Source organism: Penicillium soppii (genome assembly GCF_028829465.1).
Source record: "Penicillium soppii strain IBT 18220 chromosome Unknown utg000010l, whole genome shotgun sequence".
Classification (NCBI taxonomy): domain Eukaryota; kingdom Fungi; phylum Ascomycota; class Eurotiomycetes; order Eurotiales; family Aspergillaceae; genus Penicillium; species Penicillium soppii.
The window spans coordinates 2,031,998-2,048,782 of NW_026643240.1; the positions used below are offsets into that span (position 1 = coordinate 2,031,998).

General features: G+C 51.3%; 11 protein-coding genes across 11 annotated transcripts; 4 read left to right on the top strand and 7 right to left on the bottom strand.

The window, feature by feature from the left end:
- Positions 1-45: 45 nt before the first annotated feature.
- On the bottom strand, positions 46-1,384 carry N7529_011420 (proteasome regulatory particle lid subunit RPN6; the record flags this gene model as incomplete). The annotated part of the gene is made up of 2 exons (XM_057246946.1): positions 46-1,052; positions 1,123-1,384. 2 exons carry the CDS (start codon positions 1,382-1,384, stop codon positions 46-48), a joined length of 1,269 nt encoding a protein of 422 aa, XP_057092295.1.
- Positions 1,385-1,687: 303 nt separating this feature from the next.
- N7529_011421 (rRNA-processing protein SOF1) lies at positions 1,688-3,046 on the top strand (the record flags this gene model as incomplete). Its single annotated transcript, XM_057246947.1, has 1 exon — positions 1,688-3,046. The coding sequence occupies one exon, from the start codon at positions 1,688-1,690 to the stop codon at positions 3,044-3,046; it is 1,359 nt and encodes a 452-aa protein (XP_057092296.1).
- A 148-nt stretch (positions 3,047-3,194) lies between these two features.
- Positions 3,195-4,396, bottom strand: N7529_011422 (uncharacterized protein; the record flags this gene model as incomplete). Its single annotated transcript, XM_057246948.1, has 2 exons — positions 3,195-3,782; positions 3,866-4,396. The coding sequence occupies 2 exons, from the start codon at positions 4,394-4,396 to the stop codon at positions 3,195-3,197; spliced, it is 1,119 nt and encodes a 372-aa protein (XP_057092297.1).
- Positions 4,397-4,759: 363 nt separating this feature from the next.
- On the bottom strand, positions 4,760-5,959 carry N7529_011423 (phf1/phf2 family PHD finger domain-containing protein; the record flags this gene model as incomplete). The annotated part of the gene is made up of 1 exon (XM_057246949.1): positions 4,760-5,959. One exon carries the CDS (start codon positions 5,957-5,959, stop codon positions 4,760-4,762), a length of 1,200 nt encoding a protein of 399 aa, XP_057092298.1.
- A 639-nt stretch (positions 5,960-6,598) lies between these two features.
- N7529_011424 (uncharacterized protein) lies at positions 6,599-7,081 on the top strand (the record flags this gene model as incomplete). The annotated part of the gene is made up of 1 exon (XM_057246950.1): positions 6,599-7,081. The coding sequence occupies one exon, from the start codon at positions 6,599-6,601 to the stop codon at positions 7,079-7,081; it is 483 nt and encodes a 160-aa protein (XP_057092299.1).
- Positions 7,082-7,152: 71 nt separating this feature from the next.
- N7529_011425 (CaiB/BaiF CoA transferase family protein) lies at positions 7,153-8,759 on the bottom strand (the record flags this gene model as incomplete). The annotated part of the gene is made up of 6 exons (XM_057246951.1): positions 7,153-7,364; positions 7,415-7,708; positions 7,768-8,272; positions 8,331-8,454; positions 8,519-8,550; positions 8,604-8,759. 6 exons carry the CDS (start codon positions 8,757-8,759, stop codon positions 7,153-7,155), a joined length of 1,323 nt encoding a protein of 440 aa, XP_057092300.1.
- A 190-nt stretch (positions 8,760-8,949) lies between these two features.
- N7529_011426 (riboflavin synthase) lies at positions 8,950-9,773 on the top strand (the record flags this gene model as incomplete). The annotated part of the gene is made up of 2 exons (XM_057246952.1): positions 8,950-9,160; positions 9,226-9,773. The coding sequence occupies 2 exons, from the start codon at positions 8,950-8,952 to the stop codon at positions 9,771-9,773; spliced, it is 759 nt and encodes a 252-aa protein (XP_057092301.1).
- A 264-nt stretch (positions 9,774-10,037) lies between these two features.
- N7529_011427 (Brix domain-containing protein) lies at positions 10,038-11,437 on the bottom strand (the record flags this gene model as incomplete). The annotated part of the gene is made up of 2 exons (XM_057246953.1): positions 10,038-11,183; positions 11,237-11,437. The coding sequence occupies 2 exons, from the start codon at positions 11,435-11,437 to the stop codon at positions 10,038-10,040; spliced, it is 1,347 nt and encodes a 448-aa protein (XP_057092302.1).
- Positions 11,438-11,645: 208 nt separating this feature from the next.
- Positions 11,646-13,120, top strand: rrp3 (RNA-dependent ATPase RRP3; the record flags this gene model as incomplete). The annotated part of the gene is made up of 2 exons (XM_057246954.1): positions 11,646-12,820; positions 12,877-13,120. 2 exons carry the CDS (start codon positions 11,646-11,648, stop codon positions 13,118-13,120), a joined length of 1,419 nt encoding a protein of 472 aa, XP_057092303.1.
- Positions 13,121-13,222: 102 nt separating this feature from the next.
- Positions 13,223-14,534, bottom strand: agm1 (phosphoacetylglucosamine mutase PCM1; the record flags this gene model as incomplete). The annotated part of the gene is made up of 2 exons (XM_057246955.1): positions 13,223-14,083; positions 14,139-14,534. 2 exons carry the CDS (start codon positions 14,532-14,534, stop codon positions 13,223-13,225), a joined length of 1,257 nt encoding a protein of 418 aa, XP_057092304.1.
- A 1,062-nt stretch (positions 14,535-15,596) lies between these two features.
- Positions 15,597-16,397, bottom strand: N7529_011430 (PGAP3/PER1 family protein; the record flags this gene model as incomplete). Its single annotated transcript, XM_057246956.1, has 1 exon — positions 15,597-16,397. The coding sequence occupies one exon, from the start codon at positions 16,395-16,397 to the stop codon at positions 15,597-15,599; it is 801 nt and encodes a 266-aa protein (XP_057092305.1).
- Between the last annotated feature and the right edge of the window lie 388 nt (positions 16,398-16,785).

The window sequence follows — 16,785 nt, forward strand, 5'->3', positions numbered from 1 at the left end:
TCATGGTGGTGATCGTGGCAGTCTCGATTATTCTCTATCCCGTCTTTACTCCAGAAGAGATGCCTGGTTTGTATACAGTCCCTCCACCACATTACCGAGCTTCTCAATTGTTTCCAGTGCGGCATCGTATGCCTGGTCACGTTCCGTCTCGTCATACACAATCAAGCACCCGGAGCCCTGGTCCAATACACCAATGATCACCTTGTCCAGGATCATCTGAGACAACTTCCGCTCCACTTGCTGTGTATCCAAACCAACCATCTTGGCAATGTGGTCTAGCTCAACCCGACTGAAAGGCTCAATGACCTTGACCAAGTTCTGTTCCAACATGGCATCGTAAAGGCGGCGGAGGTGGTTCCGAATGAATACGTCGCTGCCAAGTTCGTAACGGTAGTCGGAAAGGGCCTTTTCGTACTCTTCCAGGGACCGGTTGGCGTGGGCTCGTGCCACGGCCTTCATCGCCTCCAGACGCGGACTAGCATACTTTTGCGCTTGTTTCGAGCCCAGCAATTGTGTGACATCATCCACCAAATTCAACATGATCTTACAGAGAAGCATGTACTGCAGCGTTGCCGTGGCCAAGTCACCCTCATCGAGAGAGTTGTAACCCTCAAGCGCCTCAATGAAATAGGAGAATGAAGTGGTGAAGTCCTTGTCTTCGGCATGCAACATACCGCTCTGCATATCCAGACCGGCCTGCAAGTTTGGTGGTGTGTAGACAGATGCAGCTGATGTGCGGGCCGCGGTCAAAGCTGCGCGTGCCTTAGCCTGGTTGCCGAGGGCGTGGTAAACTCGCGACTCAAGCAGTTGTACCTCTACCAGCATAAGCTTATCATCCAGACGCTTCAGCTCACGGAGAAGGGAGTTGATGAGAGTGAGAGCATCGTAGTAGGATTGCTTCTGCATATAAATGGCAACAAGTCGGGCCTGGAGAGCCTGCCGAAGGAAGGATCTCCGCTCGGTGATGGCCCATTCTATGCATGATTGGATGACGCTGCCTTGGAGTTCGAGTGTGTTGGGGATTTCGCTAATCAGATCCAGGAGTTGGCGGACTAAAAGCAAATAACAACATCATTAGCTGGTGCTTGATAGATATAGATAGATACACGCGCAACGACTTACCCAGCTTGGCTGTTTTCGCTTTGGCGAATGACGAAAAGGTGTCACGGCTGGTCTTGATGAGGTCCGCAATCTCTTGGGGCTTCTTCGCATCCCGGTAGGACTCGCCCAGCCCAATCAAAGCATGCTCATAATCTCGCGAAGAGGCTTCTGTGGATCCGGGGCCTTCTGAGAGGATCTTCTGGTAACTGGGCGCCGCTTTCGAGGGATCCTGCTTCACCAGATCTCGGACTTCTTGGATCCGTGGCGAGACCTTGGAGGACATGATGGTTTAAAAAACAGGCAAATGGCGGAACGAACGAGATAAGGAAATTTAAGGGCGGAGAACGAGAAGGCGATGGGTGGATTGAAGGGAGAGAGGTTGATGACCAAGGTTCGTGACGGGGTGAGCTCGAAAGCTGGCGGCAGCTCAATCGTCCTTCACCGCCCGCTTGGCAAATCAAACAAGCAGAGGAAAAAAAAGTTCCATCGGCGGTTTTTCTTTTCCTCTCTACAGAAAGTTTTTCATAACAGCACAATGGTGAGTCCTTTTTTAAAAAAAATGAAATCTATAACCATCACTCAAGCAATGCTAATCAAGGTGCAGAAAATCAAAGCACTTTCTCGCTCAACGGCGTCGCAGCAGGCCCCCGGGTCTTCTACCGTTCGCCAGGCGCGGAATCTGGACCCAACCCAACATCCTTTTGAACGTGCTCGTGAATATACTCGAGCTCTGAATGCGATCAAGATGGAGCGCATGTTTGCTGCGCCGTTCCTCGCACAGATGGGCAACGGACATGTGGACGGTGTTTACTCCATGGCAAAGGACCCCGGTTCGCTAGACCGCTTTGCAAGTGGCAGTGGTGACGGTGTGGTGAAGGTATGGGATCTGCCCACACAAGGCGAAGTTTGGGAGACTCAGGGCCACGAAAACATGGTTAAGGGTCTGTGCTGGACACCGGAGCGAAAGCTTTTGTCCTGCGCGAGTGACAAGACGATCAAGTTATGGGATCCTTACAACTCGTCCAATGAGGCCCCACCCATGGCGACCTACCTTGGAAACAGTGCTTTCACCAGTGTTTCGCATCACCGAAGCCTTCCCTCGTTTGCTGCCGCATCTGGTGTCATCTCCATCTATGATCTCTCTCGCCCATCCTCGACACCGTCACAGACCCTGCACTGGCCCACCAGCGTTGACACCATCACCTCTGTTGCATTCAACCAGACTGAGACTTCAATTCTGGCCTCGACTGCCATCGACCGCTCGATTATCATGTACGACCTGAGGACTTCACAGCCGGTGCACAAGACCATCCTCAAACTGGCATCCAACGCCATTTCTTGGAACCCTATGGAAGCCTTCAACTTTGCTGTGGCAAACGAGGACCACAACGCCTACATCTTTGATATGAGAAAGATGGACCGTGCTCTCAACGTTCTGAAGGACCACGTGGCTGCCGTGATGGACGTCAACTTCAGCCCTACTGGTGAAGAGCTTGTCACTGCCTCGTACGATCGCACAATTCGCCTGTGGAACAGATCGACAGGCCACTCGCGTGATATCTACCACACCAAGCGTATGCAGCGTGTGTTCTCGGCGACCTTCACGCCCGACAACAAGTACGTTCTGTCCGGATCGGACGATGGCAATGTTCGTCTGTGGCGTTCCAATGCATCGGACCGCAGTGGAATCAAGAGTGCTCGCCAACGTTCCAAGCTGGAATACGACCAGGCTTTGATCAAGCGCTACTCGCACATGCCCCAGATCCGCCGTATCAAGCGCCAGCGTCATGTGCCCAAGCCTATCAAGAAGGCTGGCGAGATCAAGCGCGAAGAGCTCAACGCCATTAAGAGGCGTGAGGAGAACGTGCGCAAGCATACTAAGAAGAGCGAGCTGAAGCCAAGAACTCACGAGCGTGAGAAGATGATCTTGACTAGCGAGCAATAAAAGGCTCAGCCGGAGAACTTGCAGTCAAAACTTTGCTGATAGGAAAATATGTTCAATGAAGCAATCTCACCGCTTTGTAATACATGTTGGATCGGCTCATACATGGGGCCCTTTTTACATGATCACGCCAATATAAACTCGAGCCACCTCAGTCTGCCTTCTGAGATGCCTGCCGACTTGAAGTAACAGCAGCGTCTATCCCACTCAGGTACCTCGCAATCCGTTGCACCGCAGCGGGTAACACGGCATACCAATTTACGAGTGTTGCATAAGCAGGCAATCTGATGACCCCACCTCGACCACTATCAATCGCGGCAACCATCTCGCGGGCAACTGCGACGGGTTCCAACACCGGCGCGAAGAAGGAGTTCGGCGCCTGAACCCAGTCAAACAGCGGCGTTGACATCTGTCCAACCTCTACCAACAATGTCTTGATCAGCGGGTTGCCCCGAACCTCCGCCTCGATCGTCCGGTGCAGCGCGCTCAGTCCAGCTTTACTCGCCGCGTAGTCAGACAGCCCTGCGGCAGTCAACTGGCCCAACACCGAGCTGACCGTCACGAGCGTCCCTCCATTCCCAGCGGTAATGATACCAGGCAAGAAAACCTGGTAGAGGTGAAACGCCGCGAGGAGATTAGTGCGGATAGTCTTTTCGAATGCCTCAGCGGGCAAATCAAGCAGCGGAAGGCCGTTGATCCTCGCAGCGGCACAATTGATAATGATAGTCGGCGTTCCTAGCTGCAAAAGATATTAGCCAAAAAAATAATCCACACCATCACATCCCGTAGCCTTTAAAAAAAAACATGGAAAAGTAAACATACCTCCTTACCAATCCTCTCCCTAGCACTCTCCACTAGTCCCCGCTCCGCAACATCAACAGCACAATACAAAACCCCCTCCCCGAAAACCTCCTCCAGCTCCTCCTCCCCATACTCCCGAATATCAAGCACAGCAACCTTAGCTCCGCGCATCGCATAATTTTGCGCAATCAACAGCCCAAGCCCACTAGCACCACCCGTAACAACCACAACCTCACATGTGAGATCTACAGCCCTGGGAACGCCATCCGCAATGCGCCCGTTAATACCGCGGGCGATGAACACCGCTGTGAGCACACATGCGTAGCTGACAGTCAGGATCCAGGCGGGGTCTGTTTGGGGCGTGACCTGGGCGCGCAGGCAGAGGACGAGGATCCATGCTATGAAGGGGTTTAGGAGGGACTTGGAGAGGACGGCTAGGAGAGTGTCGAGTGTTAGGGTTGTTCGGTGGGGGATGGAAGTTGGTGGTTGTTTGGCTGTTGTTTTGAGGATCGGCGGGTCTGTTGCTGAGGCAGTTTGGCTTGCTTGGGCCATTGTGGATTGTTGGGTCTAGATGGAATGGAAGATGGTGCCTTAGGAGATGGGATGGTTGGGGACAGGGACACTTGCTTTGCGCATAGGTGCCAAGGTTAATTGTAAGAAGAGTATTTGCTGATTGGTGTAGTCGGGAATTATTAGCTGACGCTGACACGCGCCAATGTATTTTGCGGGGCCGATAAGATAAGTCGATCTATATAGTACCTGCAGACATATTGTAACAAAGTCCAACTTATTAAATCAATATAATCTACACAGTCATAAACATAAAATCGCACCTGACAATCATAATAAGAATTTTCTCTATTGAAAGCAACAGCAGAAAACCGCCCCAAATCACAGGAAACAAAAACCCACCCATCATTTCTTCCGCTGACCCTCCTTCCCCCTAATGGAATGACTAAAAGTCGGATACCCCTCATCCTCTGCCATGATATCCAGATCATTCACAGACACCGGAACCTGGAAGCCCCGGCAAGCCTGCGGATAAGAGCGATAATCCTCAGAGTCATAATCCGTGTCATGCGGCGACTCAGCCTGCAACTGGAACGGGGCGGGAGAGTGTCTGGATTGAGAGTCGGACTCGTCGTCACTGAGGATGTCGGAGTCTGAGTATTCGGCGTAGGATTTGCGAGCTGGTGTGCGGGTGAACGCTTGCGAGGGGAGTCGCGTTAGAGCCTCGGGGGTTGCGCGTTGTGCGGGCTGGGGCTGGGGCTGGGATTGGGATTGAGATTGAGATTGGGTGATATGGCTCGTAGCGTGGGGGAGCGTGAAGGATTGGTTTTTGTTAGCCGTGCTACTGAGTGCGGCTGGGGCAGATGGGCCGGGTTTGGATGACGTGGAATGTTGCATGTTGGGAGGGAAGATAGGCACGAGGGGCCAGTCGGTTGAGATCTTTAGCATGAGCTGGACCAGGGTTTCGTGCGAAAGTGAGGAGAGATATGCTCGGCGATCATTTTCTGAGTATTGGTGTTCAGTTTGTCCAGAAATGGTGGCCTTCTTTGGACGGCCGGGCTTTTTGGAAGAACTTTTGGGCGTGGGTTCACGTTGGTTGGGGTTACACTTGATGCAAAACCAATCCATCTCCACTACCTGGATGTGCTCGCGACCAATATTCGGATTGTGGCATAACTGATGCCATGGAGCGTCACATCCATCACAGAGAACGATCAGGTTGTTTGAAGGACTGTTTCCTCGGTGGCAGCTAGTGCACACTATATTCACCTGACTTTTCACACGCTTCCGCTTAATAGGTGTTTTTGTCCTTTTCGAACTTGGTTTGGTAATTAATAAAGGGTTTGGATCGAGCGCAGCTGGTCGGTTGGTTCGACGGGCAGATCGAGTTCGACTTGAACCCGGCGTTTCCGCGGATGTCATCAAAACTGGCTCTGAGTGAGACTGGGCAATTCCAGCCCAGTCTTCTGAGTGAAAGTTGTCCATGAGAAATTGACTCTCAGCAGGACCCATAAGGTCGAATATATGACTCTCGGGGACGTTCTGAGAGGGACCTGGATTGATATCCGGGGCAGGGAGGTCCATAAATGCTGCTGAGAGCCGCATTTTCCAGGGTCTTAATATATAATTATTCTTTCTTTCCTGCCTGGAAAGGAGCTCCCCGAGGATTGAGTTTTCAAATTCGATGTGGTTGATGTAGCAGATGAGATGAGGATGAAGAGATAAAAGGCCAGAGGAAAAGGCGTAATTATGCTCTCTATGACAGGGCATGCATCCCAATTTGTTGCAAGTCAAAGTATAGCGTATATAATATCGTCGCACAGCAGTTCAAAAAAGTCGACTTTCCTCAATTCCCTCGATTGGCGGTAGGGTTAAAGTGAAGTCGTCAGATGGAAAGGCCTTTGTATAGGCGACACGTGACCTGGAATGCAACCTTAAATTGATTTCTCTTTCGACATAGTTGTGTTTCGGAGTTAACTGTTGTGTATAAAAAGATCTTGATTTCAAGATATATTGGCTTTGAATGGTCGGTCTGCTCCCAAGTCGATGACGAATTGTCTTTGCAGCAAGAAGTAGGGCATAGCTCTAGGCGGTTGGGGCGCCTACAAGCCCCATCTTCAGCTTTAGTGTGGCCCGTAGCACTAGCCGAGTATTGTAGCCAGTACGCGCGTTCATGAACTGTATTCAAATGTTTGTAGAAATTTCAACATTAACGTCTACTAATCATCGCTTCAATTCCACAAAATGGCCGACCAAAACCCGATCCCACTAGTAGCAGCATCGCTCATCGCCCTCCTAGCCCTCACAGGCACTATTGCATCCATACGGAACAAGACTCTCAGCCCGCCCATGCTAAACCTTTCAGCAAACACAGCCCTGGCCCTCTCGCTACTCACCGCGCTCGCAGGCGCAATCATACACACGCAAAAAGGCCCAAATACTCTCACTCCAACTGGGTTCACCTTCAGTATTCTGTATATGCTTGGCTTTGCGTGGCTGCAGACTGATCAGCCCTACGGCCTTATATTCGGGCTACTGGTGTCATTTTGTATGGTTGGTACCTCCATGCTACGCACAGGAACTGCCCGATTTCTGCCCGTGGAACGGAATCGGTTTGCAATTTTTGCGCTTGCGTGTTTTGGGGTTGAGATTTTTGGGATTGCAGTTCATTTTTGGGTTGGGTTGGCGTGTTCAATTTGTCTGGCAGTTTTCTCTGTATTCATGTAGCCATGAGCTTGATAGCTGGGGTAGCCCCTTATGTACAAATTTGTCATTATTTTTCATAAGTAATCTAACGTCTAAGACAAGACTCCCTCGTCTTTTAAGCGGGCGATGTCTGCCTCGCTATAATCCAGGACACTGCCTAGGATCTCATCTGTGTGTTGGCCCAGAGTAGGAGGAGGGGTGCGCACGCCTGGTTTCGCTTCGGAGTATTTGATAGGGGTGTTAACGAGCTTGATGGGTCCACATGCAGGATGCTCAACTTCGGTCACCATGTCTCGTGCCAGAACTTGTTGGTGTTAATGACACTGTCTGTAGAGGGGATGTCAATCAACTTACCATGTTTGTGGTTTAGTGTTCCTTGGATATCATTGACAGCCGCATAGGGCATACCACTTCCTTCAAAAATATCCAACCATTCCTGGGTAGTCTTCTGAACGGTAGTACTCTCGATCATACCGTCAATTTCTGCCCGGTGCTGCACTCTATCACTGTTTGTGACAAAGCGAGCATCAGTCTTCCACTCAGAAAAGCCCAATCGATCACACAGCACACCGAAGAGCCTATCATTGCCACCACCGAAGAGGATATCGCCGTCTTCGGTCTTGTAACTGCGATAAGGCACAATGGACGCTATGGGGGAAAGTTAGAGATCATTCACAGGACACACGTAAGGAAGGCGAGCGACTTACGGTGTGCGGTTCCCCATCGCCCCGAATCCTTCTGCCCACTAATAAGCGCCGAGCTAGCCAGATTAGATAGCGTCGCAACCTGACAATCACTCAGACAAGCATCGATATGTTGACCTCTGCCCGTCCGTCCGCGAGCAATCAAAGCCGCCATAATGGCATTTGATGTGTACAGCCCGGTAGTCAAGTCTGTGACGGCCACCCCAACTTTGACAGGCGCGCCGTCACGAGCACCAGTGATGTGCATCAGCCCCATCTCGGCCTCCACCATGACGTCGTAGCCAGCCCGGTTGCTGTACGGGCCTGTCTGGCCATAGCCGGTGATACTGGCATAGATCAATTTCGGGTTGATCTCCCGCAGCGTGTCGTAGTCCATGCCGTATTTCTTTAGTCCTCCTGGAAGGTAGTTCTCGACTAGCACGTCGCATTCCTTAGCGAGCTTGTGGAGGATCTCGACACCTGATTTGTGTTGGAAAGAGAGACCGAGGGATTTTTTGTTTCGGTTGACCTGTTTTAAATATAAGTTATGGGAACAACGTTGACCATTGAATGAAATGCGGCATTACTGCTAGGTAATAGGCGCTCTCGCCAGGACCCTTTCTGGTTGAGTCTTCATACTTTGCGTATGGAGGGCCCCAAGCTCTCGTATCGTCGCCGCGCACAGGGTGTTCGACTTTGATAACGTCCGCTCTGAATCAAATTTGTCAATACTTCATCATTGAAGCTACAAAGCACATGCAGCGTGACGACGTACCCTAAATCGCCCAATATTTGAGTACAATATGGCTAAAGCAAAGTCAACTTGGGATCAATGGGACTCTAACGAAAAATTAACTCACCCCAGCCAGAACACGCGTCATATCAAGTACTCGAATCCCTGCTAACGGCAACGACCCATCAACCGAAGCTGCGCTGGAGTAGCTCCGCAAGGTATTGCTACCCCAGGAAGAGCCTGACCGACGAGAAACAGCGCGAAACCTAAGCGCAAGCATCATGCTAATATATATAGAGAGCGCAAGGTAAAAAGCAAAAGAGACAAACAGCAAGCTTAAGTATAAAGATACTCGAATCCGGGGAAATGCGAATCTCCGCCAAAACGCCGACGCCGACACCGCTCGGAGGAGGGCCACCGATGCCGAGGTGTCCGGCAATTTCTCTGCAGATCAAGATCAACCACCACCAAATATGTTTACAGGCCTTGTCGAAACAATCGGGAGTAAGACCTCATCTCTTTTGACATTGATTGCACCAACAACTAACGCGTTCGAACTAGCCGTCACGGCCCTGGAGCCCCTCGATACCACGACAAGTGGGGGCGGGGGAACATCACTCACGATCTCCGACTGCGAGGAGATCCTCACAGACGCGCATTTGGGCGATAGCATTGCTGTGAATGGTAATCATTCCTCGCAAATACTCTCTCCGCTCTACACAGGATCGGTCTGACCGTGTATACAACAGGAACATGTCTGACGGTGACCGCGTTCGACAAGACGTGGTTCAAGGTCGGCTGTGCGCCGGAGACACTGCGGCGCACGAATCTGGGCTCATTGCAGAAGGGTTCTTACGTGAACCTCGAGCGCGCCGTTTCCGCCGATACCCGGATGGGAGGACACTTTGTGCAGGGCCACGTTGATACCGTTGCGGAGATTTTGTCCGTCACGCCTGATGGGAACTCGTTAGTCTTCCGGCTGCAGCCGAGGGATAGGAGCATCCTGCGCTATGTTGTGGAGAAGGGATATGTTACCCTTGATGGTGCCAGTTTGACCGTTACCAAGGTTGTTGATGGGGAGGATGGGTATTGGGAGGTTATGCTTATTGCCTATACGCAGGAGAAGGTGGTTACTGCGTCTAAGAAGGCTGGGGAGCTTGTGAACGTTGAGATTGATATTGTGGGCAAGTATGTCGAGAAGAGTGTGCAGGGATACTTTGCTGGTGCTGGGGGTGGTGATTTCGCTATTCTGGAAAAGATGGTGAATCGCATTGTTGATGAGAAGCTCAAGAAGTAGGTTGGCAAGCCCAAGAACTAATTTATTGGAAGAGCGCTGTAGTTTGCATCTGGTTCATCGAGAAATATAGAACACTACATTATTTGTAGATAAAACCTGAACGCCTAGATGCCTAACGGGTATGTGACAGAAATTTTGCTCCATGTGGAAAGACGTGGTGGGATCCGTCCTTTTGATACAACGTCCACCAGTCAGCTTGATAGACGAGCCATTGAGTGAACAATGGCCAAGTGAAAGCTTGAGAATATCGTGCTCTCAAAATGTTTACTCCTCCATAGATTCGTCCGAATCAGCCTCAGACTCGGAGTCGTCATCTGCTTCACCCTTGCCATCCTCATTGTCAAAGTCATCATCACTCAGCCAATCAGCCTCATCATCCATATCGACATCCTCGTCATCATCAGCCACTTCCTTGCCATTGGCCCTGGCACTGGCCTTCTCCTTCTTCTTGCGCTCAATGTTCTCCTTCTGGAGCTTCTTGCGCTGCTCCTTCTCCTTCCTCCGGACATCCCAGCTCTGATCCAACTTGCGCACCTCCTTTTCAGATTTCGTGATAAAGTCGTGCCACATGATCTTGCCATCACAGACACCATCCTCGACCTTCATCAAGCGCAGTCGCATACGAGGACCCAGCTCAACCAGCTTCACAGCCCGCTTCTCAACACCGGTAGTGTGAGTTGGTTTATCCTGGCCCTTCTCTGCGGCCTTTTGGCGCTGCATTTCACGCTTGTTCAAGACACGGCGGGTTGTGCTCTCGGCGACCTCGACTTCAGCGTCGGTGTCTAGCTCGGTCTCACTCGCTGATGTGTAGCCTGCAGCGGAGGGGTCGAGCAGGTAATCGGCGGCATCTTCTAGCTTTCCAAGGTTGGGGACAGCAGTCTTCTTCTTGTCTCGGTTGCGGATCTCCTTAGGATCCAAGCGGCGGATTCGTTTCGACACTCCGGTCTTCTTCGTGGCGATGGCGTAGTGGCGTAGAGTCAGGATATATGAGTCGTCATCTTTTTCGGCGGGCTCACGGTTGAGCAGCATGACACGGCGGATGGAGGACAAAGGCTGGCTTTGGGGGTTGATGGGAGGGAAGAGGGATTGGAAGATGGTGGTTGTGAGGGTCTCAAGGCGCTTAGGCACTTTGGATTCTTCGGTTGCGTCTGGGGTAGTGAAGTTGTTCATGACCAACAGCGGCGGGGTCTTGTGATCTTGTCCACCGCTTTGTGGGCGCTTCATGGCTCTCTCAACATCCTTGCACAGCGAGTAGTTCTCGACCTTGAAGTGGAGTGTCGGTCCACGGGGAGTGACAGCGAGTCGCATATTTGTGTTTCCAGTGGCGGACTTGGAGAACAGCATCAAATGGGTGACACCAAGGGGACCGGTCATAACGGTATAATCTCGGAGTCTGTTAGATTTGCGCTCCTACAAAAACCATTAGTATAAGTCTCATAGCATTCGTGAACATTTTTTCATACCTTCAATCGCACAGCGGTATCGGGCTCCATCATCTTTCGAACATCCTTGACCAATTGAGTGACACTGCTACCGACTTGAGAAGCGCCTACTCGAATGACCATAGACTTGGGAGTCTTAGACATTGAGGCCGCAGTGCCCTTAACAGCGGAGGCATTTTGGGGCTTCTGGTGAGTGCGCTTCTTGACTCGTGCCTTGGCCATTTTGAAAGAAACAAAAAAATAAAAGAATAAAAGTGTTGATAAAACAATATCAAGTTCCGAGCTTCGAGGTTTTTTTTTCTTCCAAAAAGTGACTTCAGAAACAAGTCGGATTAACGATCTTGCGGACCCACATTAAATTATTTTTTGAGTATCGCAAAGAAGAGTCAACGTCAAATTTATACAAAACAACAAAAGACGAAAACTAATTATGGCGCCTATTACCAAGAAGCGCAAGGTTGCTCAGGCACCTGAAGAAACCGCTGAAGAGGTTGAACTTCCTTCTCCCAGCAATGCATCTGATCAGAGCGACGCCGAAGAAAACGGCGTCGAAGATGCCGTTCCTACCACCACTCCCAAGACTTTCAAAGAACTTGGTCTCATTGACTCACTATGCGAAGCTTGCACGAATATGGGCTACAAATCCCCAACACCGATCCAGAGCGAGACAATCCCACTAGCACTCCAAGGCCGCGATATCATCGGACTCGCAGAGACCGGTAGTGGCAAGACAGCCGCCTTCACACTCCCCCTCCTCTCCTTCCTGATGGAAAAGCCCCAACCCTTCTTCGGTCTCATCCTCGCTCCGACCCGTGAACTCGCATACCAGATCTCGCTCGCCTGCGAATCCCTAGGATCAACCATCAACGTACGATCCGTCACCCTCGTCGGTGGCATGGACATGGTCCCACAGTCTATCGCACTCGGAAAGAAGCCTCACATCATCGTCGCGACGCCAGGTCGACTCCTCGATCACCTCGAGAACACCAAGGGCTTCAGCTTGCGCAACCTGAAGTACCTGGTCATGGACGAGGCCGACAGACTTCTGGACATGGACTTCGGCCCGATTCTGGATAAGATCCTGAAGGTTCTTCCTCGGGAACGCCGCACTTTCCTTTTCTCCGCGACGTTGTCTTCCAAGGTTGAGAGCTTGCAGCGCGCATCCCTCAGCAACCCGGCGCGTGTTTCCATCTCCTCGAGCAAGTACCAGACCGTGTCTACTCTACAACAAACGTTCCTGCTTCGGCCGTTCAAGCATAAGGATATCTACCTCGTCTACCTCCTGCACAAATTCATGGGCCAGTCCGCTATTATTTTCATGCGAACAGTACACGAAACGCAGAGAATTGCGTTTTTGTTGAGAGGACTCGGGTTCGGCGCAATCCCGCTCCATGGACAAATGTCTCAATCTGCTCGTTTGGGCGCACTTGGCAAATTCAGATCCAAGAGCAGAGAAATTTTGATTGCCACCGATGTCGCTGCTCGCGGTCTTGATATTCCATCAGTTGACGTTGTGTTAAATTACGATTTGCCGAGTGACTCCAAGACCTACATTCACCGTGTAGGCCGTACAGCTAGAGCCGGAAAGTCGGGCAAAGCCATTTCGTGAGACTCTCCGTTCTAGCCATTGAAAAAGACTGCACACTGACTTAAATTTACAGCTTCGTATCACAGTATGATGTGGAAGTTTGGCAGCGCATTGAAGCAGCGCTCGGAAAGACTTTGGAAGAATACGACGCACCAAAAGAGGACGCCATGGTCTTCGAAGCTAGCGTCCACGAATCCCAGCGCGATGCAATCCAGGCCATGAAGGTCTACGACGAGAAGAAGGGTGCAAAGGGTAAAGGGAAATTCAGCTTCAAGGGCAAGCGAGGCCGCGACGCCATGGACCAGGAAGAAGGTTAAAATAAACATGGAGCACTAGCTTTAGTAATAAGAGTAAAAGTTGAACCAGATTTCATTACTGCATCAAAAGGTATTTTCCTAGACCGTTTTTCCAAACCACATTTAAGCGCTGCCCGCCTCGCTAACAGCGTTAGCAACGCGGGTGGCCAAGTCATCTGCCTCAGAACGGCTAGCAGCCTCGGCGTAGACACGGACCGCGTCCTCAGTACCGCTCGCACGGGCAAAGCTACGACCCTTGTTGTAGCGGGACTGGAGAGACTCAATAGTACCCTGCAGACCGACAGGGGACTCGAGCTTGCGCTCGGCATCGTAGGCCTTGAAGATGGAGCGGTCGTTGACTTCGACGCGCACGAGACGCGAGGGAAGATCGGTGTAGGTTCCAAGCCACTCCTTGGGGGACCAGCCCTTGTGGGCGAGGATGGCCTCGACAAGGAGCATGTCGGACAGGGCGTCGCCGACGGCCTGGTTGATCAGGTCGGTCAGAGCCTGGAGGCTCTCAAGGGCGTGCTGCTGTGCGGGAGACTGGGGCTCGGTGTTCTTGATGACTTTCAGGGCGTTTTCGGAGAAGGTGACGGTGCCGTGGCCGTTGGCTTCAAAGTAGACGCCGACATCGAAGCGCAGGGCTGCGTGGTGGAGGTGCTTCACGCCGGTGTTGGTGCAGATGATGGGGAGCTTGAGGACCTTTTCGATGTAGTCTGTGCTTGCGCCGTTAGCATAGGCGGTTTGCACGACGCCGATCTTCAGCTTGGAGGCGATGCCGGCATTGCGGGCGAGATCTCCGATGAATGAGGCGGCGAGAGTGGCGATGCGGTCTCCGTCGAGAAGACGGAAGACGTTGCTCTCGTCCTGGAAGTAGTAGACCAGACGATCAGCATCGCCGTCGAGAGAGGCACAGCGGTCAAGCGCCGCGGCCTTGGAGGAAGGAGGAGCGCGTTGCTTGGTCTTAACGTAATCGGCGCCACACTAGGCATGGTTAGTTGTTGAACCTCGTAAATTTGTGGAGCGGGAGCCAGCATACATCGAAGTTGAGGGCATCAGGGTTGATGACATCGTCGTTCACAACCTTGATATCGATTCCGCTCAGGAACTTCATGAGTTCTCTCAACTTGGGACCACCGACACCGTTGGCGCAGTCAACAGTCAAGGAGTTTTGGACCTTGACTCCCCTCATGACTTTCTTGAAGGAGTTGGCGAGCTTCTCATAGTAACCCTGCTCAGTGGGCTCTCCGTACTCGTATTGTGTTCCAAGGGTATTCTTGCAGCGAACAACGTAGTGAAGTTGCGGTGTGGTCATGTACTTGAAGTCGACAAACTCGGCCTCGGTTGCGGTAAGGGCAGAGTTCAGGACACCAACCAGACGAGAACCAGAAGCACGAGTGTCACGGGCGAAGACAACGCGGGCAGGGTTGGTCATCTTCACATCAATCTCCTTAACAAGCTCATCGTAAACATCGGCAATCCTGTCTAATGGGGCATTGGCGAGTTTTGTTGCATAAGCCTCCCATTCGGCCTGGTTATGGTAAGTCAAAACTGGCACCGCCAACTGCAGGGAAATCTCTTACTTCAAGCATCTCGCCCTATAAAGAGTTAGATTGGGTACAATAGGGGACGATGGCTTCAACTCACCATAGGATCAACCAACTTGACACCATTGTCCTCCGCGGGGTTGTGGCTGGCAGTAACCATAACACCAATCCATTGTCCACTGAGCTTCTTTGAACGCAAGCTTGCAAGCAAGCCTACAGCGAAAACCACAGTGTTGAGGAGGTCGCTGTGCAGCTCAATAGGTCAGAACACAAATCGGTATCAACGATCGCGGGGTTCCCAAGAGGATGTGGAGGCGGGGCGGATTGTTGAAGAAACTTACGCTTTCATGCGAAACTGTAATTCAAAAAAATTAACATCAGCCTCCTCAATCTCGTAGAAGAGTCCCTTCATTCACAAGTATAACCTACCCCTGCAGTGCCATATTCAAAGACCTTGCCCTCGGGCTTTGTGTACTGCAACGCCGCTTCGGTGATCGCTTTCTTGACAGCCGGGGACGCCATGGCGGTTATCTAGGGCCGAAATTAGTTCAAGATAGAGAGAGGTATAAAGCTCAGAAAGTCGTCAAGAAGGAGAGGAATACTTGAAACAAAAAAAAGCGGTTGGAGGGGTTTAGGTGAGACACGGGCCTTATTGCGACGACCTTAGAGGTCCTAGCGGTGAGTTAAATAGCGGGGAACACAAGTACCACAAAAACGTGGCAATAACACGTTACATGGGCCGTGGAAATAAACTGCGACAATAAGGTGGGGGGAGCATTTATTATTTATAAATCGTGTTACATTCGACATGTCTATGCTAGGATTGACGATTTACCATTTACGCCTTCAACCTATGACCAGCAATGTCATCTTGTGTGTCCTTGATCAAAAACCTGGAAGTAATTCATCAGTCAGGAGAACCGAACGAGATCGAGGGGAAAGTGGAACACTCACGAATACCACCAAGCAGTGGGTACTACGGTACCCAAATGCCAGAGACTGTGTGCATCAATCAATCCATTCCAGGGAGCGAAATCAAGCAATTCCAGGCTCATGGCAAGGATAATCCATGCCACAATCATACCAGGCCAGGCGGTCCAGGATTTCAGGTACTTTTGGTACCGGAAGATACTGAAGCCAGTCCAGATCAGATTCGAGATAATTCCCACCGCCACGTTCGCCGCCATATTATACGTATAGTCCCAAGACCAAAAGCTCAGATAGCAAACATGCATTGTATAGAGCAGAATGCAGATAGCAGTCCAAAAGCGACGCAAAGTGGGTCGGTATTGAGAGTTGTCCTGGTCGAGACGGACAACCCGGACAACGGCAAGGTAGAGGCCGTACAGTACGTTGGCGCCGGCGGCGAAGTAGTCCATCTTTTCGGTTATAGGAAAATCGCGGGTGTGGAAGAGCATGCTGAAACTCCAGCTTGCAAGTCCGATATAGCCAAACAGCATATAGTATGGGCGGAGGGTGTGCCAGGCCGGAATTGACTCTTGGATGCGAGACATGCCATTCCAGTGGGCGGCGAAGTTGAAGAAGGAGAAGAGCACCGAGAAGGGCTCTTGCATGCCGAGGATTCTACGGAAGGGCCATTTGCCGTGGAATTGAACAATTGGGTTGATCATGGGAGGGTCACGCGAGACTCGGCGGTCGGTAATGACATGTTGGCAGGTGTAGTCACATTCAGATGGGCAGGTCCATAGGAGCAAGCGGTGATGCAGAGCTGGAGAGGTCAGAATAATCATAGTATTTGAGGGGAAATACATACGTAAGACTGAGTTGCCATTTTGACAATTCTCCGTTTTACAGACCTAGTAATGTTAGCTGGTTCTTGGGGTTTGTTGATCTGGTCCCGTACCTTGACACATTCTTTGAAGTCGGGGAGATGGTCACCCAATGACGCGCTGGACTTGCCAATGAGCGAGGCTAGAAAGACGAAGGCGAAGAGAGTGTAAAGATTCAACCTTCCAGCTAAATGCATTGTGATAGGGATAAGGTCCAATCCGAGGCGCCAAACGCGTATCAGGAAATCATGACAGCCGGCCCCGGGGAGTCGGAACGGTGAAATTCCGCGGCCCACAATGCTGACCTAATCTTCACTAGTAACAAGACATCTACTGCTGGCGTTGTCCT